This window comes from Coenobita brevimanus, chromosome 57 (genome assembly GCF_032717465.1).
Source record: "Coenobita brevimanus isolate Jiangsu-jjx chromosome 57, ASM3271746v2, whole genome shotgun sequence".
NCBI lineage: Eukaryota > Metazoa > Arthropoda > Malacostraca > Decapoda > Coenobitidae > Coenobita > Coenobita brevimanus.
In genome coordinates, this window is record NC_137010.1 from 39,642,610 (window position 1) to 39,666,730 (window position 24,121).

The 24,121-nt window shown below is 41.1% G+C and overlaps 2 protein-coding genes and 1 pseudogene across 2 annotated transcripts in view; 1 reads left to right on the top strand and 2 right to left on the bottom strand.

The window, feature by feature from the left end:
• Window positions 1-16,189, bottom strand: part of LOC145401966 (calcitonin gene-related peptide type 1 receptor-like) — a 127,778-nt gene extending 111,589 nt beyond the window's left edge. Inside the window, exons 1-3 of the mRNA XM_080274071.1 lie at window positions 16,075-16,189; window positions 15,618-15,974; window positions 5,143-5,249 (exon numbers count right to left, since the gene is read on the bottom strand). Of these exons, the coding sequence (XP_080130197.1) occupies window positions 5,143-5,249; window positions 15,618-15,974; window positions 16,075-16,189 (579 nt within the window). The remainder of the gene's footprint in view (window positions 1-5,142; window positions 5,250-15,617; window positions 15,975-16,074) is intronic.
• Window positions 16,190-21,121: 4,932 nt separating this feature from the next.
• Window positions 21,122-22,343, bottom strand: LOC145401968 (uncharacterized). The gene is made up of 2 exons (XM_080274072.1): window positions 22,252-22,343; window positions 21,122-21,752 (listed from the first exon to the last, which is right to left on the bottom strand). The coding sequence occupies exons 1-2, from the start codon at window positions 22,341-22,343 to the stop codon at window positions 21,122-21,124; spliced, it is 723 nt and encodes a 240-aa protein (XP_080130198.1).
• An 87-nt stretch (window positions 22,344-22,430) lies between these two features.
• Window positions 22,431-24,121, top strand: part of LOC145401969 (calcitonin gene-related peptide type 1 receptor-like) — a 160,552-nt pseudogene continuing 158,861 nt past the window's right edge.

Consider the following 24,121-nt stretch of genomic DNA (forward strand, 5'->3'; position numbering starts at 1 on the left):
CTAAGCTTGGTCATACTACAGAGAAATGTTTCAGAAGACAGCATGATGTGAACAAAAAGGAGTCTTTAAATATTCAGTCAATTGGTCTAGTGTCCACTCTTGAGAGTTCCCAGAATTCTTTAACTGAGTTAACTGAACCTGCTTTGAGGGGTAACTTAAATTCTCATGATGGAGCTCCTCTTTTGAGCAGTAACGTGGGTGACACTCTCAAGAGTTCATGTGCTAATTTCCTGTCTGATGGTTTTGTTAGTCCTCTGGACAGTAATGACAGGAAATCAGTTAAAATATATCGTGATACAGGTGCTTGCCAATCCCTTATGCTGACCAGTGTTCTAGGCTCTAATGTTAATTCCTCTGATGAAACTGTAATCTTACAAGGTGTTGGGAATAATTACTTCTCTGTCCCTCTGTGCAGAGTGAATTTAGAGTCTGGTTTTGTTAATGGTTCCGTTATGGTTGGGTTGGTTGAGACACTCCCAATGTCAGGTGTAACTTTCTTACTGGGAAATGATATTGGTGGAAGTCAAGTGTGTCCAGCTCCTCAGTTGTCTAGTGAGCCAGTGGCTGCGACCCAGGACTGTGATGTCCCTGATGTGTTCCCTGCATGTGCTGTCACTAGGGCTAAGTCTAAAGTTACTGGTGATTTAGAGGATAATGATGATGATGTTATCCTAACTGACACTTTTCTTGCTAATTTGGACCACTCACCAGATGAGGCAGTACCCCGTAGTGTTGATAATTTGTCTCGTCAAGAGTTGGTTGAGTTGCAGGTTGCTGACCCTGAGTTGAAAGGTCTAGCTAACTCTGCTTGCAGTGAGGAAGAGTCAGCTGGTGCTTCTACTTGTTATTATATAAAGTCAGGAGTACTTATGAGGAAGTAGAGACCCCCAGCAGCATCAGCCGACTGTGAATGGGAGGTTGTACATCAAGTTGTCATCCCTCGTGTTTGTAGGCAGGATATCATTAGAGTGGCTCATGATTCCAGTTTGGCAGGACACCTTGGAGTAAGGAAGACTGTGGCACGCATTTTGAAACACTTCTAGTGGCCAGGTATCTTCAGGGATGTTTCCTGGTATTGTAAGTCTTGTCACACCTGTCAAGTTGTGGGGAAGTGTAATCAGACCGAAAAGGTTGCACCTCTAGTTCCCATTCCTCCTTTTGAGGCGCCTTTCACCCGTGTGTTGGTGGATATTGTGGGCCCTCTTCCTAAGACTTCTTCAGGATTTTCTTATGTGTTGACCCTGATTGATATGGCTACTCGTTATCCTGAAGCCATTCCACTTAGAAATATCTCAGCAAAGAACGTGGTTAAGGAAATGCTAGGGTTCTTCACAAAGTTTGGTCTGCCCAAGGAGGTACAGTCCGACCGGGGAAGTAATTTTATGTCAAATGTTTTCAAGCAGTCTCTGAAAGAGTTGGGCATCACCCAGATCACGTCTTCAGCTTACCGTCCCCAGACCCAAGGAGCGTTGGAGAGATATCATCAAACACTCAAATCGATGCTCAAGAAATACTGTTTGGAACATCAGAAAGACTGGGATAAAGGTCTTCCATTTGTTGTATTTGCCGCAAGAGAATCTCCAAATGAATCACTGGGCCTCTCACCTTTTGAACTATTGTTTGGCCATGAAGTAAGAGGACCCCTTAAGCTACTCAAGGAATGCTGGCTGTCAGAGGAAGATGACGTCAACCTGCTGGAGTATGTGATGAAGTTCAAAGAACGGCTGTCCACTGCTTTACAGCTGGCGAGAGAGAATTTAGGAGCTGCTCAGGAGAAGATGAAGACTTGGTATGATAAGAAGTCCAGGTTACGCCACTTTCAGCCAGGAGATCAGGTTTTGATTCTGCTACCAGTGCATGGGCAACCTCTTCAAGCCAAGTTTAGTGGTCCTTATTTCGTGGAGAAGAAACTCAGTGATGTCAACTATGTCATCGCCACACCAGATCGTAGAAAGAACAAGCAACTATGTCACATCAACATGCTAAAGTTATATCACAGGCGGGACGAAAATAATCTAGTCTGCACTGTAGCTGTTCCACCCGAGTCTGCAAGTGAAGCTCTCCCATGCAATATGAGCCTGAGTGATAGTTTGGGGAAGAATCCTGATATCTTGAATGATCTCCAGACTAAGCTTTCTCACCTGCCTCCCGAGGAGGGGCAGGAGTTTTCGGCATTACTGCAGGAGTACCTGCAAGTGTTCCGTGCCACTCCAGGAAGAACCACTGTGTTGATGCATGATGTCGATGTTGGAGACGCAAAGCCAATTAAACTGCCTCCTAACCGTGTGAACCCAGTGAAAGTTCCTCTCATCCAGAAGAAGCTTGGCTACCTGTTGGACCATAAGATGATTGAGCCCTGTCAGAGCGAGTGGAGTTCTCCTGTCACTCTAGTCCTTAAGCCAGGTGGTTCACAGCGGCTTTGCATCGACTACAGACGTGTTAATCAGATAACCAAAACAGACACTTACCCTCTCCCTCGCGTGGAAGATTGCATAGACAAGATCGGAAAGGCTAGGTACATAAGTAAGTTTGATTTGTTAAAGGGATACTGGCAAGTACCTATGACTGAACGTGCTAGGGAGATCTCATGTTTTGTAACACTAGGAAAGACTTTTGCATGTTCCGTAATGCCATATGGTATGAAGAATGCACCAGCCACATTTCAGAAGCTCATGAATGTTGTAACAGAGGGTTTGGCAGGGTGTGTTGTTTATATTGATGATGTATTAATCTTCAGTGACAACTGGAAAGATCACCTATGCCATGTCAGTAAATTTCTTGAGCGTTTGGTTCATGCTAATCTTGTAGCTAATTTATCAATGTGTGAGTTTGGTCCAGCTAAAGTTCAGTACCTTGGGTACGTAATTGGTGATGGACATGTTGCACCGCCAGGAGCTAAGGTTCAGGTTATAAGTGATCTTCCCAGACCTAAAAGTAGGAAAGAGCTACAAAGATTTTTGGGAATGGTAGGTTATTACAGGAGATTTGTTCTTAACTTTTCTATTCTTGTATCACCACTTACAGACCTACTGAAAAAGGGAGTTAAATTTGTCTGGACCGATAACTGTGAATCCTCTTTCAACAAACTTAAAGCCATCCTATTAAGTCAGCCAGTGCTCGCTACTCCATATTTTGCTAAGCCTTTTAAGATGGCTGTTGATGCAAGTGATACAGGAGCTGGGGCTGTTTTGCTGCAAGAGGATGATCAGGGTATTGAACACCCTGTATCTTATTACAGTAAGAAGTTCACTCCACCTCAAAAGAACTACTCAACTATTGAGAAAGAGCTTTTGGCCTTGATTTTGGGTTTACAGCATTTTTCATTTTTATTTGTGTTCTGGTTTTGACCCCATAGTCATTTATATCGATCATAACCCACTGAAATTCCTTAGTAAGTTTAAAGATAAAAATCAGAGATTGACAAGATGGAGTCTACTTCTTCAGGAGTATTCATTAGACATACAACATGTCAAGGGGAAAGAAAATGTTATTGCAGATTGCTTATCTAGACTTTAGACAGATTGTTTTAGAGTAATAAGAAATTTCCTTTGTAAATTTCTTTTTCTTTGTGGGGAGGTGTTACATAGCCTATGATTTCATCATCCTTTGTGTAATTTTAACACACAGTATGCTGCATGTTTGATCACGAGCGTGTTCTGCCTCAGTCACCCCCTTCTACCGTTATAGTAGAGTAAGTCGTCCTTTCTGTTGTTCAGAATAGGATTGTCAGCTCTTTGTCCCCATGGCTTCATTTGCGCGTCCTTCATACAAGTTGTATCAAGCTCTGCTGGCCCCTATATAATGAGCTCAGTCTCTGCATTATTGCCACTTAGATCTACTCTTCATTTTGTTCACATCTCTGTCCTCCCCTGTACAGTTATTATTATGAGTGCTCAGGAATTCTCCAACCATCTAGCAGCTGTGTGTAATATAAGTGTTATTGCATTTTGTTCTTGTACTGTATAGCATAAGTTGTTAATTTGTAGGCCTAATGAGGTTTTTGTAATTTATGTAAAGGTTCTTTACGTCAGTCATCATTAATATTATTTTGTATCTGTAATAATTTATCTTGCATTAACTGAGCATTACCCAGTGTATTTTCATTTTATCAGGGCTGACTTAGGTAAATTTACTCTTGCTAATTTCGTGTTAATAGAGGCTATTGCAGTTAACCATATATTTAACCTGTTTTTTGCCATTACATTATCCTTATGAGTCCTGAATGTTTTGTTGTTAGTTTGTGCATTAAACTTTAACTTGTAATTTTACCTAACTCTTTTGTTTTGAACCTGGAACTTTACGGGACAGTAGTGATTTTTTTAGTATTCTCACTTAAAGTGTACATTATCTTTCTCTGTTCCGTAACAATATATATATACAGTATATATATATATATATATATATATATATATATATATATATATATATATATATATATATATATATATATATACAGAGAGAGAGAGAAGTCGTCTTTCTTTTATGTGCTGAAGGATACGTGCATAATAAAACCTCCTGTTGAGAGAATCACACAATCGAACAGAGCAACTGTGACACCTGATATCAGCGCATAACTGTAAATCCCCTGCACACGCCAAGGATCGTAATATGAGAAATCATCTTCGGGACTTTAGTGCGGCAAGCCGCAGGTGACATGTATTATTGTATGTCGGTTATCTCGTGCTTCACACCATTTGAACAAAGAGGAGTGTGAAGTAAGGCGCTTATTCATGTTGATGACTCTGTTACAAACAAAGTAAACAAATCTGTAAGAAGGAGGAGGAGGAGGATGTTCTAGAGGAATCTCCCAAGGCCACAAGAACAAAGACTTTAATACTTTCAACACTAGTACGTCACTCATTTTTTATTCTTTACATTATCAGACTGTTTATTCAGTTTGAGGGATATTTCCAATACAGGGTTATTTAAGTTTATTCCAGACTTCCTTTTTCAAAGTATATCCTAGACTAAATAAATTCGTCTACAGAGAGTAAGACTAAAATACACACTGACCTCCTTGAAGTACATGAATTAAGTAAGAGTAATAGATTTGTAAAGAGGAGGAGGAGGAGGAGGAGAAGAAGAAGGTGGTATGGGAACCTGGTAAGCCCAGGAGAACACGACCCCATCACCGTCACCTACCGAGAGGTCATCGAGGTCAACACAGGTGGTGTAGTTGGACCAGGTGAGGTTGGTCTTGGGGTGTCTGAACCAGCGGCCGTCCTCCAGACACTCCCTGTGGGCCATACCTGAGGGCAGACAGGTATGGGGCTTAATTAGTGCACATGTGTGGCTTACGATGGCTTTGGTTAGGTAGGATTAAGGCAGATTAGGTGTGTGGTGTTAGGTTAAGATAATTAGGTTGAAGACAGGATATGTGTGTGTGAGTTTATGTTTCAGTAGGTGTGGTTAATTAGTGCAGTTGTCTGGGATTAGGTTAAGTTAGGCCAGATTAGGTGTACTGGGTTAGGTTTGATTAGATATGAGGTTAGACAAGGACAGGTTAAATACGTTTAGATTTGCTGTGTTAGTCAGTGTAGGTGTGTGGTGTTAGTTTGTGTAGGTGTGTGGTGTTAGTGTAGGTGTGTGGTGTTAGTTAGTGTAGGTGTGTGGTGTTAGTGTAGGTGTGTGGTGTTAGTGTAGGTGTGTGGTGTTAGTGTAGGTGTGTAGTGTTACTTAGTGTAGGTGTGTGGTGTTAGTTAGTGTAGGTGTGTGTTGCTAGTTTGTATAGGTGTGTGGGGTTAGTGTAGGTGTGTAGGGTTAATGAAGGTGTGTGGTGTTAGTGTAGGTGTGTGGTGTTAGTGTAGGTGTGTGGTGTTAGTGTAGGTGTGTGGTGTTAGTGTAGGTGTGGTGTTAGTGTAGGTGTGTGGTGGTAGTTAGTGTAGGTGTGGTGTTACTTAGTGTAGGTGCGTGGTGTTAGTTAGTGTAGGTGTGTGGTGCTACTTAGTGTAGGTGTGTGGTGTTAGTTAGTGTAGGTGTGTGTTGCTAGTTTGTGTAGGTGTGTGGGGTTAGTGTAGGTGTGTAGGGTGAATGTAGGTGTGTGGTGTTAGTAAGTGAAGGTGTGTGTTGCTAGTTTGTGTGTGTGGGATTAATGTAGGTGTGTGTTGCTAGTTTGTGTAAGTGTGTGGTGTTAGTGTAGGTGTGTGGTGTTAGAGTATGTGTGTGGTGTTAGAGTATGTGTGTGGTGTTAGAGTATGTGTGTGGTGTTAGTGTAAGTGTGTGGTGTTAGTGTAGGTGTGTGGTGTTAGAGTATGTGTGTGGTGTTAGTGTAGGTGTGTGGTGCTAGTGTAGGTGTGTGGTGTTAGTGTAGGTGTGTGGTGTTAGTGTAGGTGTGTGGTGTTAGTGTAGGTGTGTGGTATTAGTGTAGGTGTGTGGTTTTGGTGTAGGTGTGTGGTGTTAGTTAGTGTAGGTGTGTGGTGTTAGTTAGTGTAGGTGTGTGGTGTTAGTGTACATGTGTGGGGTTAGTTAGTGTAGGTGTGTGGTGTTAGTGTAGGTGTGTAGTAATAGTCATTGTAGGTGTGTGGGGTTAGTAAAGGTAAGTGGGGCTAATTAGCAGAGGTGTGTTAAATTTAGATGCCATTATAGGTTTCTTCATTTACGATGGCTATTTTGTTTCAGTCATTTAATTAACTGTTTATGTATCTATTATTTTTTCTGAAAAAAAAAAAAAAAAAGAGAGAACCTAGCATCACTACTTGCAAAGTTTGTTACTCCATAATTAATTCAGACTAAAGCGTAAAGTTAATATCTGGCAAGTTCGGGATGTTTCAATAAGTTGCTTTTTAGTGATAGCTTGATATGGGAGGAGGATTACTGAGCCGGATTGTTCTAAACACGAGTACCGTTCAGTCAGTTGTGGACCTAAACACACCGAAAAATTGCGCATTAATTTTGTATTAGACAGATTGGTGCTTCCTGATACTCTAAACTCGTCCTTTACGATTGCATCTTTTTCATTCCATTTTTGTCAGTGGCAACAGATTTTATTCGGTTCAGGAGAGACTCATAGTGAAGGAATTTATTGAATTCCCAGCAGTTCATGGGAGGCTATAGGCTGAACTCAACGAAGTGCCCAGGGTATTAATGACAGCAGTGAGTGATGCAGGAAGTCAGTGAGAGGGAATTAATTTGAGAAAAAAGTCTTTCTTTCCTTCAAGTAATATGTAATGTATGTGTAGTGCCATACATGAAAGCAGTACTCCAATGTGGATTGAAATGACTGCTGGATAGATGCAGAAGGGCTATACTGAATATTAGAGGATTAGGACCATAATACTGTGAGAATATATATATATATATATATGTGTGTGGATGAGCGAATGAGAAGACAAGTGTTGGATGCAAGAGTGTGGAGAGGGTGAGGGAATGGAGTCTCGGACCATCACTTAGTGATGGCCAAGGTAGAGCTGCAAAGAAAGTGGTTGAGGAGACGAAGGGGAAGACAGGAGGAAGCAGCTCCTGTGAGAAGAGTGGAGAAATTGCAAGATAGTGAGAAAATGACAGAGTATAAGAGCATAGTGGAAGAAAGATTGGGAAGGTATGAGCTAGAGCAGATGGAAGGGGTGGAAGACGTAAGTAAGATATTCACGGAAGAGATAAGCGCAGCGTGTGAGGCGGTTTGTGGAGTGAGGAGGAGATGCAAGGGTGTGCAAGGGACAGCATGGTGGAATGATGAGGTGAAACGAGCTGTGGAACAAAAGAAGAAGGCATATGGTGAATGGTTAGCGAGTAGAGGTAGGGGAGAAGATGAGAGAGAGAAGAGAGAGGTATATGTGAGCAGGAGAAGGGAGGTTAAGAGACTGGTGAAGGAGAGTAAGAAGAAAGTGGATGAAGAGTTTGGGAGGAATCTGAGTGTGAAATGGAGGAGAGTAAGAAATTGTTTTGGAAGGAGGTAGAGAAAGTAAGGCAGTGTGAAAGGGGAAATAGTAGGGGAGTGAAAGATATGAATAATAGATTGTTGGTGGAGAAAGAGAGAAATTGAGGAGATGGAAGGAGCACTTTGAGGATTTGTTGAATGTAGAGAGTGAGAGCAGTGTGATAAGTGGTTGGGGAATGGCTGGGAGAAGAAGAGATGAGAGGAGGGAGGAAGAGATCAGTAGGTCGGAAGTAGTGGAAGCGATGAAAAAGAATAAGCTGGGAAAGGCCCCAGGAATTGATGGAGTGTGTGGTGAAATGCTTAGGTATGGGGGTGAGATTGTTGTGGAGTGGATATGGAAGTTGTGTAGATTGGCTTGGGAAGAGGGAAGGGTTCCAGAGGACTGGAAATCAGGTATAATTGTTCCTCTGTACAAAGGAAAAGGGGAGAGAGAAGTATGTGGTAACCATAGGGGTATTTGCCTTCTTAGTGTGACTGGTAAAATATATGGTAGAATACTCATTGATAGGGTTAGGCATATGACAGAGGAGCTAGTTGGAGAAGAACAAGGGGGATTTAGGAAGTGAAAAGGGTGTGTAGATCAGATATTTGTTCTAAGATGTTTTGTGGAGAAGTATTTAGAGAAGGGAAGGAAAGTGTATGCTGCCTTCATGGACTTGGAGAAAGCTTATGACAGAATAGATAGGCAAGGTATGTGGAAGGTATTAAGAATATATGGAGTAGAGGAAATTGTTGAGTGCTGTGAAGAGTATGTACGAGGGAGCTAGGGCTATGGTGCGAGTGGATGGTGAGCTGAGTGAGTTCTTTGATCTCAATGTGGGACTGAAACAGGGGTGTGTGATGTCTCCATGGCTGTTTAATATATATATGGATGGGGTTGTAAAGGAGGTGCAAGGTAGGGCAGTGGATGTGGGGGTGGCCCTAATGAATGAGGGTGAGATTTGGAAGCTTCCGGTGTTGCTGTTTGCTGATGATACAGTATTGTTGAGTGAAGATGAATGGGAGTTGCAAGGTTTGGTGAATGAATTTGGGACAGTGTGTAGGAGGAGGAAGCTGAAAGTTAATGTAAACAAAAGTAAAGTTATGGTGTTTGAGAGGAATGAAGTCACAGAGTGTGCAGTGAGGTTGGATGGTGAGGATATGGAGAATGTGAGTGCATTCAAGTACTTCGGTAGTGTGATGAGTAAGGATGGAACTTTGGGGGATGAAGTACGTGAAAGGGTACAGCAGGGAAGAAAGGTTGTTGGTACACTGAAAGCAGTGATGAGAAATAGGGAGGTGAGTATGGAAATTAAGAAGTCACTGCATGATGGTAATGTGATCCCTACCCTGACGTATGGAAGCGAGGCGTGGACCTTGCAAGAGGGGAACAAGTCAAGAGTGAGAGCAGTGGAAATGAGTTACTTGAGAGGAACATGTGTAGTGACGTGGAGGGACAGGTTGACGAATGAAGAAGTGAAGGAACGTTGTGGGGTAGATGTGGATGTGGTTGAAAAGATTAGGAGAAATACACTGAGGTGGTTTGGACATGTGGAGAGAATGGAGAATGAAAGACTGACTAAGAGGGTGTATGTAGGTGAGGTGGAGGGAGGGAGAGGGAGGGGTAGACCGAGGATGAGGTGGAGGGATGGAGTTGAGAGGTATATGAGGGAGGGGGGGGAGTTGGGGGGAGGGTAGTCAAATGGTGGGTGACAGAGTGACTTGGAGGCGTTTTGTCTGCGGCCACCCTTTGCGGGATTTGGGCGTCGGGCTATATATATATATATATATATATATATATATATATATATATATATATATCCATCATCCAATCCTACATTGCCCCATGAGGAGCGTAGGAGCCAGGGGCTAAGCAGTTGGTCCCGACATTTAAGTTGAGAGTGACCAGCCTCACACATCCATGAGTGACATTACGTGAGCAATCAACCTCAACCACCCCTTGGATATAAGCCTTCACCGGCTCAATCCGACTGGAGCGCAATAATTACCCACTAAACCACCAGGCCCCAAAATTTGGTTATATGGTTACCACCCAGCGCAGTAAATGGTTTCCTGGTGCACAGGAAACCATTTGGCTTGTCACGCAGTGTAGAGTCACCCACAGGCTGAAGGAAGTGGAAAGAATGAAGGTAAGAAAGACAGAAGAGGGAGTGTAAAGTCACCCGTAAGCAGAAGGACAAGAAAAGAATGAAGGAAAGAAGGATGGAGAGGAAAGGGCAGACACCCGAGAGCAGCACTGCATCGAGTGAGTGGATGGCGAGCGCCCCCACCTATATATATATATATATATATATATATATATATATATATATATATATATATATATATATATATATATATATATATATATATATATATATATATATATATATATATAATCATCATCATCATCATCAGCCGTTTGAGTATCCACTGCAGGACCGGCCTATCCCGACCGAAGTCGGGACGGTACAGCCAATGTATCTCTACCAAGTGGCGTAGGCTGTCTAGTAGAGATTGTATGTAGGGTGAGAAGTGCTTGTAAGTGTAATTGTAGTGTTGGAGTGGCTTTGGATGTGTGTGTAGTCTGTGAACCATGTGTAATCGGCCCACCCAAGCCGATTGGGTGCAAGCATATAGTACTTTACAGTAAGCGACATTGGTTCAACCACAGCATCCCTTGTGTCCTATATATACATATATATATATATATATATATATATATAGATAGATAGATAGATAGATAGATAGATAGATAGATAGATAGATAGTGTTAAAACGGCTGCTCTGCATTACACAGAAAAATTATATACAAACGTTCTGAGACACAGCTCGACGAACGCCACGAAGAAAAAAAGATTTAAATGCTCTCTTTTTCTTCAACCCTTTGTCATTCCCCTCGGAGATGAGTGTATTCGTATATATCTTTATACTTTGCTCTATTAAAACTGCTTTGCTTCATTCTAAGCAATTGCAGTTTTTGTTTGAACTGATATCAACTTCATAACTGACCGCCGTACAGCAACACTTGAGAGTTTTAACAAAAACTCCTGTTACCTTTATATTAACATTTTATCAGAGAGAAAAAGGATTCACGTATCCTGGTACCTGTGTTCCTCTTATAGTATGAAGCGCTAATCCCGAATGATGCTTAAAAGGACTTATGATAATATCAAGATTATCCTGTTCTGTACTGTTTCCAAATTATGACTAAATTATATCAAATTCACTTCCAAGCACAACACACTAGAAAAGAATATGCACAACCGTAAGTGCAGAAAAATTTAATGGGATTCTGTGAGTCAGAACTCCAATTTGTGCTTTGACAAACACTGACCCTGTTTTTCTCTTCCTCGAGTGTCTGGCTTTCGGTAAGTTGTTTTTCGGAGTTTACCTGTAACCCCCTCTGTCTGTCTGTTTGTTTCTCTCTCTTTCTCTCTCTCTAGACGAGTATATACAGTACATAACAACAGATTTATCCGGCCCATGTATTCAAAATGTATGGATATAGGCTATAATGGTGAAATGGACAGGGGCAGGAGGAGAGGTAGACCACAGGTGAGACAGAGAGACATATGAGTAAGACATGTAGGAAAGTGATCTGGCAGTAAATAAAACCCACACTTGTAGACGAAGAATATATTTACTAAACAGTTTCGGTGGACATTGCCGCCATCGTCAGTCGTCAAGGCCACTGATAATGGAGATAGTGTTCATCGAAACCGTTTGTTAAAAATATTCTTTGTCTACAAGTGTGGCTTTTATTTACCGTTTTTCATTTTCACGCAAGAGTGATTCATCCAGCCAAAGTGAACTGGGATGAAATGATGATCAGTACCAGGATGTCTCAGTCTGAATATCTGTAAAGTGAACAGAGGAAAACGAAGAGCTGGTCTACGTGGGAGATGAAGGACAGGAGCTGAGTATGATTTGACAGAACCTGAGTTGGGCTGTGGTGAAAACTGCAACTGACTGATTAAGTCGAAAAACGGTGAAGTGGATCGGGGAAGGAAGGGAGGTACGCCAAGGATGAGACCGTGACTGGAGGCTGAGGAGTATACTCGTATACAAGGGAGAGACCTGGGATGGAAAGAAGGGCCGTTGTTGAGGTAAGTTAATCCCTTCTGTACAATGACACCTTTCTTATTTCGTACTTGCTACCGCCAGTTGATCTGAAACAACACTGTGAAGGAATTAGAAGCAAAATTCAACAATCGCTGCAGTGCGATATCGTAATAATTATTTCATCCTTGCTACTATCGCTCGATTCTATTCAGCTTAGGGGAGTCGGTTCTTAGTGAAATTGTTTGAAGCCAACATGAATGTCTTTTGATCACGGTCACCCGAAAACTAAGACATGATATGCGATCATCTTGATCTGTTCGGGACAGACTGACAGGCATTGCAGGAGATTTATATACAGGGCGAGATTAGCAAGTCGGATTCATGTGATAAGTAGCCTATGTAAAACTATCATGGTTATAACTTCGTTGAAAAAGTAAACTTATACCTAGCACGTGCCATTACATGGTCAAGGGATGAACATAGCCTGACAAGGAGGGGTTTTCAGAGAGTAGAACACCCTCTCCACACTACTGGTCTAAGGGTCAAACATTTCACTATGCCCTGTTACCTTGCCCTTTGGTCGGTTGTTCTAAAAATCCAGTTACTTCGTTCTTGCCCGGGTCTAAATCGTTACATTAAGCTTGGTCAAATGAAATCAAGACTGTTGAATTGAATTTGTTCTGTGGCACTGACCACTGACCCATTGTTTTTAAAAATAGACCTCTTCACTCTTGGCTGACCCGCAGACTTTCCATCATGTTTGGGCCTTTGGCGGATTATTCCCAAAATCTAATCACTTCCTTTTTGCTTTGCACTGAAATATCACAAATACCATCGTTTAGATCTGTTTAAGTTCATCTTGCCATGTAATCTTAACCTTTACCTTATTTTGCTACAAAAAAGTTAACGCTGTGGCTGAACCTCATCTCATCCACCAGCTTGGTCTAAACCGGATCAGAATCAAAACTGTACAAGTTGACTTTGCAATGTGATGTTGACCTTTGAACTATAGCTTTACTAAAAAAAAAAAAAAAAGGTCAGCCACTTGGTTGACCCTCAAACCTTCTATCAGGTTTGGTAAAAAAAATCGCACAAAAACTGTTTAAGTTATTTAATTTACACACACACACACACACACACATATATATATATATATATATATATATATATATATATATATATATATATATATATATATATATATATATATATATATATATATATATATATATATATATATATATCCAATTCCGACAGCAGCACTACTCACTCGATGTAGTGCTGCTGTCGGGTGTATGCCCTTTCCATTCCTCCATCCTTCTTTCCTTCCATCCTCTTCTGTCTTCTTTTCCTTCATTCTTTCCATACCTTTCTGCCTACGGGTAGCTTTACACTCCCTCTTCTGTCTTTCTTTCCTTCATTCTTTCCTCTTCCTTCTGACTGTGGGTGACTCAACACTGAGTGACAAGCCAAATGGTTTTCTGTACTCCAGGAAACCATTTACTGTACTACACTGGGTGGAAACCATATAACCAAATTTTGGCGCCTGGTGGTTTAGTGGGTAATTATTGAGCTCCAATCGGATTTAGCCGGTGAAGGTTTACTCGTATATCCCACGGGTGGTTGGGGTTGATTGCTCATGTAATGCCACTCAATGATGTGTGCAGCTGGTCACTCTCATCTTAAATGTCGGGACTAACTGCCTAGCGCCCGGCTCCTACACTCCTCATTGGACAATTTTGGATTGGATGATGGATATACATACCTACGTATATATATATATATATATATATATATATATATAAATATTTATATATATATATATATATATATATATATATATATATATATATATATTTACGTGAGGAAGAAGGAACAAAAAGCAACGAGCCCACAAAACTGTTCCTTCCAAGAGAAAAACAAAATACAAGAGAGAGCCAAATTCAAGATTCATTCATTTCGAGGTGCCTGGACACACTGCGTTTGAAAGACTGGAGATCATAGGAAGCAGGAAATACAAACAGAGATAGACAGTTCCAGAGCTGACATGTTGCATAAATGAAGGACTGGGAGTAACGGTTAACTCTTGCATTAGAGAGTTGGACAGAAAAAGGGTGAGAGTTTGCTGCTAGATGAGTGCTACTCGCCCGTCGTAGAGGTGGAGGAATGCATGCAGACAGTTCAGAGGAACAGTGACCATTGAAGTAGCGATAGAAAAGAGATAAAGATGCAACAGTGCAGCGAAGAGACAGAGGTTGAAGGGAGTCAGTAATAGGGGGAGAGTTAATGAGACGAAAAGCCTATGACTCCACCCTATTGAGAAGAGCTGTATGTTGGGAGCCTCCCCACGCATAAGAGTTGTACTCCACGCAGGGGTGGTTAAATCCCCTGTATAGAGTCAACAATTGGGCAGGGGTAAAGAAGGAACGGAGTCGGCTTAGCACACCCAATCTCTTGGAAGCAGATTTTACAAGAGATGTAATATGAACTTTCCAAGACAAATGAAACCCCAAGCATACATAATGTGTATATATATAAATATATAAATATAAATATATATATATATATATATATATATATATATATATATATATATATATATATATATATATACATCCCATCTCATCTCATCAGCAGTTTGAGTGTCCACTGCAGGACCGGCCTATCCCAACCGAAGCGTGGACAATACAGCCAATGTAACTCTACAAATAGTCAGGTAGCATGGCGATATTTTCGTTACACGGCGGATTAAAGCACCGAATTTGGTATGAGGCTTCCTTAGGGTCTAATGATGAATTTTAGAAGGGGTGCCCTCAGGAAAATTTTAAAAAAGATATAGATACTCTATACTGAAGGTGGAAAAATGGCATTTTTCTAAGATAATAAAAATCGTGATTAGACGATATTGGTTGAAGATACATAAAATTTGATGCCACATTCTTGAAAGGAAATTAAACTTTACATTGTTTTTGTTCTATGCACTTTTTTGATCCGATTTACCGTTTATGAGATAATGAGTTTTTTTTTTAGTATTTGTTTTTTTTTTTTTTAATTGTAATAAAACTATATTGGTTAAAGATATATTAAATTTGAAACTACTGTTTGAAAGGAATAAAGGTTTGCATCTTTTTTATTCGTGACAATTTTTTGATCTGATTCAGCGTTTACGAGATATTGAGGATTTTTTAGGTGTTGAGTAAATATTTCATAAAATTTTCCCATTTAAAAGATTATCATCATTATAGGCATTACATGGATAGGAGAATTGCACTCTGTACTGCGATATTTTATTATTATTAATGAAACAGCCATACAAAAATACATATTTTCACAAAAAAATGTACTAGACTAAACTTTTTATAAAAGTAACTACAATCATTGTAGGCAAAGAACTTCATATTTTTTTACTGTAAATTATGATGTTTATGAAAACTGGCTGAAATCAATTCAGTATCTCCCACAGGAACTAATAAGCAAATGCCTACACTATATCCCCCAGTGCCATCAGCTTCTCCTCTTTTAGACTGTTGTCCTATTTTTCTAATACATTTGCACTTACAAAGTGGTGAACAATCTACATTTGCTTTAACACACTTGCAGACGGAGCAGTCCCCTTTGCAGGAGCGTTTGATCAGTTCCCTGCACGATCTGGACACTTCTGGAATAGTCATTCAAAATGGTACCATGACCCAGATACTTTGGTCCAGGCAAAATCCTGTGGGGAAGGAACCACAAGCTGTTTCTCTGTTAGTCGTCCAGATTCCTGCTTGATAAACTGTGCGGTGGACATGCTGCAGGAGCGCATCACTGGTGGGTGGCAGTCTGTCCATTGCCCGATTCTTCTGACAAAAGAGTCCCCTTCTTGTTTCATTGACTGAACTCAAAGGGCTGGTTCTGTCATACAATATGACAGTCAATCTCTCTAGCTTCTTGAAATGTTCATCTTTGACATCCAGCAACTGGAATGGACGACCAGCGAGATACACATAAACCTGCCAAGCCTGCCAAACCGACTTCTTACCCTTGCCATTGAAGGCAGAGGTTGTGTCGCAACCTGAAAATGCATGGAATCACAGTTAATGCTCGTGATTTTGGCTCACTGAGGCTTGCACAAATGGAGTTTATGTGGTAAAACATGTAGTTTTTGCCCATACCAAAGGCTACCCATATGTTGACGAAAGGACAAGTCGCAATCAGGTCATGAAATATGCCTGCAAGGATGACTATATCGTCTGTGTCTACAGTAAGCACTTGAAGTCTTTGCTCCATGCTCCAATGCATGCACTACATGGACCACTATTCGGGAAGGTGTCAGGCACGACAAAACTGCCAGGCAATTGAATGGACTTCCTTCGCGACCCAACCAACAAGGAGGAGCTGTTTTCCTTTTTTGACTGCTAAAATTAAAGAGTTCAACTGGCCACCAGCCAAAGCCGTATATGTTATCTCAGGGGAAACTGTGGAGTCTATCAGTGCCAGCACCCCCATGCAAAACTGTAATCATGAGAAGGCAGACACCCCAATAGTGGTCCATGTAGTGCATGCATTGGAGCATGGAGCAAAGACTATTCAAGTGCTTACTGTAGACACAGACGATATAGTAATCTTTGCAGGCATATTTCATGACCTGATTGCGACTTGTCCTTTCGTCAACATATGGGTAGCCTTTGGTATGGGCAAAAACTACATGTTTTACCACATAAACTCCATTTGTGCAAGCCTCAGTGAGCCAAAATCACGAGCATTAACTGTGTTCCATGCATTTTCAGGTTGCGACACAACCTCTGCCTTCAATGGCAAGGGTAAGAAGTCGGTTTGGCAGGCTTGGCAGGTTTATGTGTATCTCGCTGGTCGTCCATTCCAGTTGCTGGATGTCAAAGATGAACATTTCAAGAAGCTAGAGAGATTGACTGTCATATTGTATGACAGAACCAGCCCTTTGAGTTCAGTCAATGAAACAAAGAAGGGGACTCTTTTGTCAGAAGAATCGGGCAATGGACAGACTGCCACCCCACCAGTGATGCGCTCCTGCAGCATGTCCACCGCACAGTTTATCAAGCAGGAATCTGGACGACTAACAGAGAAACAGCTTGTGGTTCCTTCCCCCACAGGATTTTGCCTGGACCAAGGTATCTGGGTCATGGGTACCATTTTGAATGACTATTCCAGAAGTGTCCAGATCGTGCAGGGAACTGATCAAACGCTCCTGCAAAGGGGACTGCTCCGTCTGCAAGTGTGTTAAAGCAAATGTAGATTGTTCACCACTTTGTAAGTGCAAATGTATTAGAAAAATAGGACAACAGTCTAAAGAGGAGAAGCTGATGGCACTGGGGGATATAGTGTAGGCATTTGCTTATTAGTTCCTGTGGGAGATACTGAATTGATTTCAGCCAGTTTTCATAAACATCATAATTTACAGTAAAAAAATATGAAGTTCTTTGCCTACAATGATTGTAGTTACTTTTATAAAAGTTTAGTCTAGTACATTTTTTTGTGAAAATATGTATTTTTTATGGCTGTTTCATTAATAATAATAAAATATCGCAGTACAGAGTGCAATTTCCTATCCATGTAATGCCTATAATGATGATAATCTTTTAAATGGGAAAATTTTATGAAATATTTACTCAACACCTAAAAAACCCTCAATATCTCGTAAACGGTGAATCTGATTTAAAAATAAAAAATTGTCACGAATAAAAAGGATGCAAAATTTAATTTCTTTTCTAACAGTGGTTCAAATTTAATATATCTTTAACCAGTATACTTTTATTACAATTAAAAAAAAAACTGAAAAACTCAAAAAACCTCATTATCTCATAAATGGTGAATCGGATCAAGAAAGTGCATAGAAAAAAAAATGTAAAATTTAATTTCCTATCAGAAGTATGGTATCAAATTTTATGTATCTTCAACCAATATCATCTAATCACGATTTTTAATATTTTAGAAAAATGCCAATTTTCCACCTTCAGTATAGGGTATCTATATTTTTTTAAATTTTCCAGAGGGCACCCTTCTAAAGTTCATCATTAGACCCCAAGGAAGCCTCATACCAATTCGGTGCTTTTTTATCCTCCGGGTAACGATAATGGCAAAATTTGCCGCTAAGCCACCTGACTACAAGTGGCTTAGGCTGTCTGGTAGACCTTGTACGTAGGGTGAGAAGTGCTTGTAAGTGTGTTGTAGTGTTGGAGTGGCTTTGGATGTGTGTGTAGTCTGTGAACCAAGTGTAATCGGCCCACGCAAGCCGACTGGGTACAAGCATAATTTATATTATGCGACACTGGTTCAACCGCGGCACCCCTGATGTCCGCCAATGCAGTACGTGGCCAGAAGAACGCTCCCAAAGTTTAGTACCCTGGCGTGGCGCGAACCCTCGTTCTTCAGTGTAACAAAACGCACACTTTACCACTGTACCACAGAGGCTCCATATATATATATATATATATATATATATATATATATATATATATATATATATATATATATATATATATATATATATATATTGCCAGACACCTTAATCCCTTATTCGGGTTGGCCGCATACAAATAGCCTACACGTCACCCTGTCCCCCGTCATTTCACTGCCCTTCTCCCACTTCATACCACCTTCTCTCATATACCTCTCCAATCCATTCCTCCATCTCATCCTTGGCCTTCCCCTCCCTCTCTCCCCCTCCCACCCCCACTCACATACACTCTCCTCGTCAGTCTCTCACTCTCCATCCTCTCCACATGACCAAACCACCTCAGTGTGTTTCTCCTAATGCTTCCTATCACATCCACATCCACACCACAACGCTCTTTTACATCCACATTTGTCAGGCTCCTCTAAAATAACTCATTTCCACTGCTCTCACTCTTGACTTGTGCCCCTCCAACAACGTCCAAGCTTCACCTCCATATGCCAGAGTTGGTATTCAATACTGTTATGTATTAACTTTTTCACTTCCATGCACACTTCCCTGTTTCTTATCACTGCCGTCAAGGAACCAGCAACATTTCTTTCTTGTTGCAACCGTTTCAAGCACTTCATCCTCCAGACTTCCTTCCTTACTCATCACACTATGCAAGAACTTAAACATACTCACATTATCCATTTCCTCATCATCCAACCTCACTGTACATTCACTGACTTCACCTCTCTCGAACACCATAACTTTACTCTTCCCTACATTCACCTTTAAATTCCGTTTCTTACACACTTTCCCAAACTCATCCACCAAGCCTTGCAGCTCCCCTTCGTCTTCACTTAACAACACAGTATCATCTGCAAACAACAGTACAGGGAGTTTCCAAATACTGCCCTCTCTCATTAGGGCCATCTAACATCCACTACCCTACCTTTTATCTCTTTTATTACCCCATCCATATACAGATTGAACAACCATGGAGACATGACATATCCCTGTTTCAACCCAACCTTCAAATAGAAAAACTCATACAGTTTACTATCCACACGCACTGCAGCCTTAGCACCCTCATACATACTCTTCACAGCATTCAGCAACTTCCCATCTACTCCATATAATCTTAATACTTTCCACAATCCTTGTCTATCCATCCTGCCATATGCTTTCTCCATATCCATGAAGGCCACATACTTCTTTCAATTCTCTAAACACATTTCCACTAAAGATATGAGAATGAATATCTGATCTACACAACCTCTTCCCTTCCTAAAGCCTCCCTGTTCTTCTCCAACTAATTCCTCTGTTATTTCCCTAACTCTGTCAATAAATATCCTACCGTATACTTTTCTTTGTTACACTAATAGACAAATGTCCCTATGATTACCACACACTTCTTTTTCCCCTTTCCCTTTGTATAAGGGAATAACTATACCTGACTTCCAATCATCGAGGCCTTTACCTTCCTCCCAGGCCAATCTGCACATCTTCCACATCCATTCTACTACTGTCTCTCCCTCATGTGTGTGTGTGTGTGTGTGTGTATATATATATATATATATATATATATATATATATATATATATATATAATATACTATACCAGTAGCCATGTGTGTGTGTGTGTGTGTGTGTGTGTGTGTGTGTGTGTGTGTGTGTGTGTGTGTGTGTATTTTGGGCAGCAAAATGTAAACAAACAAATAAAACAAACATAGGCACAAAATCACAAAAATTTCGCTGATGTGAAAAAACGTGGTCCCGTCATGATTGAAAAACTTTTACTCTATTTAATGAGTGATCAATGTTTGACCAAAAAACGCCACTCCCGGTGTGAGTGCGTGAAACTAGGGTTGCGTTCACAGTAGAGTTTTTGATAGCTTTATATCTAATATACTATAGCAGTAGCTGTGTCTGTGTGTGTGTGTATTTTGGGCAGCCGAAACCACACATTCAAATCGCACTAAAACTGGCACAAAAATCGCAAAAAAATCGCTGGTGTGAAAAAAAACTTGGTCCCATTATGACTGAAAAACATTTACTATATTTAATGAGCGATCAAAGTTTGACCAAAAGACGCCGCTCCCAGCGCCCAGTCAGTTGCCGTGGCTGAGTGGTTAATATCTCGGACTTGCGTGTGGACAACTTGGGTTCCATTCACAAAGCTGCAGATAACACGATCAATTGGTTAGCTGCAAAATATACAAGTGACAACGTTAGACTAGAACAGCACATAAACGGACCATCATGGGCCCTTTGATGTCGCCTTGACAGCTGGTAGTGACAAAGTTAGACTAAAACAACACATAAACGTCACTCGGATTACCTGAAATGATCGCAACGTGTGCGAAGCGTTAAGAAACGATTGAGAAGCACGAGGAAGTGAGTGCAAAGCAAATGAAAAAGAGAACGCACAGCGCGACAGCCCTCAGCTGGAGCAGGTGCTGTATATACGTGCATGTCAAGTCACTTCCTGTCTTCAGAAATGAGTCATAACTCAGGAACCGGTGGCCAAATTGGACTGGAAATTTTTTCTTCTTCAGGGTAGAATATTTTAATGGCAACTTGCTCTAACAAAAATCTGTGCTACATGTGCTGTTTTTGCTGTGTTACGGTAACAAACCATGATAACAAGACGGTACTTTTATTTGATCATGAGCTGGTCCTATTATGGGTCTTCAGGTGGCTGTAGAGGCCGATATCTGAGGCACATATCCTGCTTCAAATGGTGCATGGAAAGGTCACGGCTCTAGGTGCTGTTGCAGTTCGGTGCAGTATCTCTCATGCTTCCTACAGGTGCTGACAGCAGTCATCGTCAATGGTAATGCAGGTATTCTTGATGGAAGTCCGCCACTTTGTTCTGTCGCTGCTAGTTCTCTCAAGGTCTTTTGGGCTGATACTGCTGCATTGTAGATTTGTTTTAATAATTTCCTTATAGCGTTTCCATGAGTGACCTTGCTGCCGATGGCCCATGGAGAGTTTGCTGTACAGCAGCTGGTGGAAGATTCTGGAATCACCCATACGGATAACAAGGCCTGTCCAACGTAACTGCACATTTAGGATCATCATTTCTATACTGGTGGTATGGGCCCTTTTGAGGACGTGAAGGTTTAACACTCTGTCTTGCCATCGGATCTTCAGAATGGAGCAAAGGCAGCGCATGTGAGACATTTCAAGCTGCTTGTCGTGGCGTCTGTACAGCATCCAGGTTTCACATCCGTACAGGAGGGAGGAGAAAACTATTGCTCTGTACACCAGCAGTTTTGTTGACAACCGAATGTTGTGATGCCGCAGCACTGTAGTGTGTAAGTGACCAAGAGCCTGACACGCCTTTGAAATCTGATCAGTGATTTTCTTTGTCCATGATCCATCACTGAAGATGGTGTTGCCCAAGTACCTGAAGTTCTCCAACACTTTCAGCCTGGAGCCATTGACAGAGATATTGGGAACAGTTGTGTCTGAGTGAGGTGCAGGTTGATAAAGAATCTCAGTTTTCTCAATACTAAAAGTCAGTCCAAACAACTGCTAGGCCTCAGCAAACCTGTTAACGATGTGTTGAAGATAATTTTCTGTGTGGGCCAAAAGCACGGCTGGATTAAGCATGTGGGAGGCCCGGGGCCCGCTTGGAAGGGAGGCCCCCTTTCCAACTCCCCCAATGGCATACACCACAGACTGGTAACCTAAATCCTAATATATAAATAGGACACTTTTAGTTAGGAAATACTGAACGGGGACTATTCATCCAATGCTGTAATATGTAATGCATAAACACGAAATGAAATGAACACAAGTTGTTCTTACCAAATTTATTTACACAGAGAAATTCAGTTAAAATTATTTAATTTTTCATGAAAAAGTATAGTATAACTAACAAGTAAATAAAGTTCAAATCAGAGAATGGATGGAGTTATAACCATTACAGTCCAGAAACTTTTCTCGATTTTCGTGCGGCAAAGTCGCTGATGATGTCATTAAAGTCCAATTCACGCAGTATATCTGACTCGATGCTCATGGTAGCCAGATTTACAAGTCGTTTCTGCTTCATGGATGTCCGTAATCATGACGATGTCAGTTCAATAAAAAATATTTTTCATAGAATATGTTTAATGTTCCAGATACAGTTTTGAATATTAGGGATACCTTTCTCCACACAGGTGGGTGCCTGTGCTCAACTTTCTGCTGCTCTGGTGGAAGGACCCCTCTTGGTGGGTGGCCCAGGGCCCGGGCCCCTTGGGCCCCCCCCTTAATCCGGCGGTGGCCAAAAGTGCACAGCTATCAGCGAAGAAGGCTTCGAGGAGGAGTTTTTCTACTGTCTTTTTGTTTGCATTCAGGTGGCGAAGGTCAAACAGTGATCCATCATGGAGATATCACAGGTACATGCCTTGGTCCAAATCTTTCACTGCATGGTTGAGGGCACATGCAAAAAATAAGCTGAAGAGGGCAGAAACCAAGACATAGCCTTGTTTCACGCCATGTCTATCAATTAATCAATCAATCACCCAATCAATCAATGTATCTATCTATCTATCCATCCATCTATTTATATATAATAGCCACCTTTCCATCGAGAGAGTGTGTGCAAATGCAGGGTGTCCTTGGACTTAACGTAATAACTTCAAGAGGTGGTTGTAGTGTTGATTTTGAGTACCAAATGCTATATCAACATGGATTCAGTTCTCAACTGTTACGAAGCTACAGTATTGATGACATTCACGGTGAAAATGATCTCCCTCATTCCTTCACCAGTAATTGTAGCTTCGTAACGACTTGGAAGTGGACCCATGCTGATTTTTTTAAAACTAATATTCAGTTCTAGAATTACACCCTGAAGTTAGTGCATCAAGTCCCTGGACACCTTGTATACATAACCCATGTGGTCTCTGCAAAAAAAAAAAAGCACCGTGACAACCACAGAATACAAGATTTGCAAATTATTAACAAATTTTCATCAGCCGATCAGTGTCATTAACAAAGTGACATCATTACAACAGCTGGTTTAACACTCCAGTACGATGGCGTCTGCTTTGCTCCTGGTGGACGATTGTATTCAGCTTAGGATTCTCCCAGTCGTGTAGGTATTAATCAAGGCTACAAATTTAACTCCTCCAGTCCGAAAATTACCCTCAAAACTTTAACACTTTCAATCCGATGACGTATTTTCGGTCTATTATTGCCACTTCCATAGGACTGTATGTGACTTAAAAACGTACTATGTTGTGAAGTGATTAATGAAGACTGTATTCAGGCTTGAAAGAGCTCCTTGAATTGAAAAATCAGGAAGTAGCAAAAACAGAATGGAAATGACGTCCCCGAACTGAAAGAGTTGAAAGCATCGTCTGGAGATAGCGAAAATAAGATACAGGGCACGTCACCGTAGTGAAGGGGTTGATGCAAGGAAACTCCTGGCAACGCCGTCTCATCAGATCTCTGTAAACAAAGAAGCGGCATCGTCGCACCAGCTGATTAATGTAAACAATTAATCAGGAGGGAGCAACCATGATCATTACCCTGATTACTTAAACATGAAAATGTACAGTTGCCATTATTTTTTATTAATGAACGAAGTTGTAATGAGATTGAACTTTACCCCAACAGTCCAACTCCAGCTGTTTCCACATTAACCCTTTCAGTACGGGGACAACTTTTATACTTTATTTCTGCCACCACCAGACGATTTTACTCAGCTTAAAGACAGACTTCGAATGGGAAAAATAAAACACGGCCTTTGTTGATTCTCACAACAAGAAGTCTTAAGTCAGGTAACATCGTCTGTAGGTAACTAGAACACAC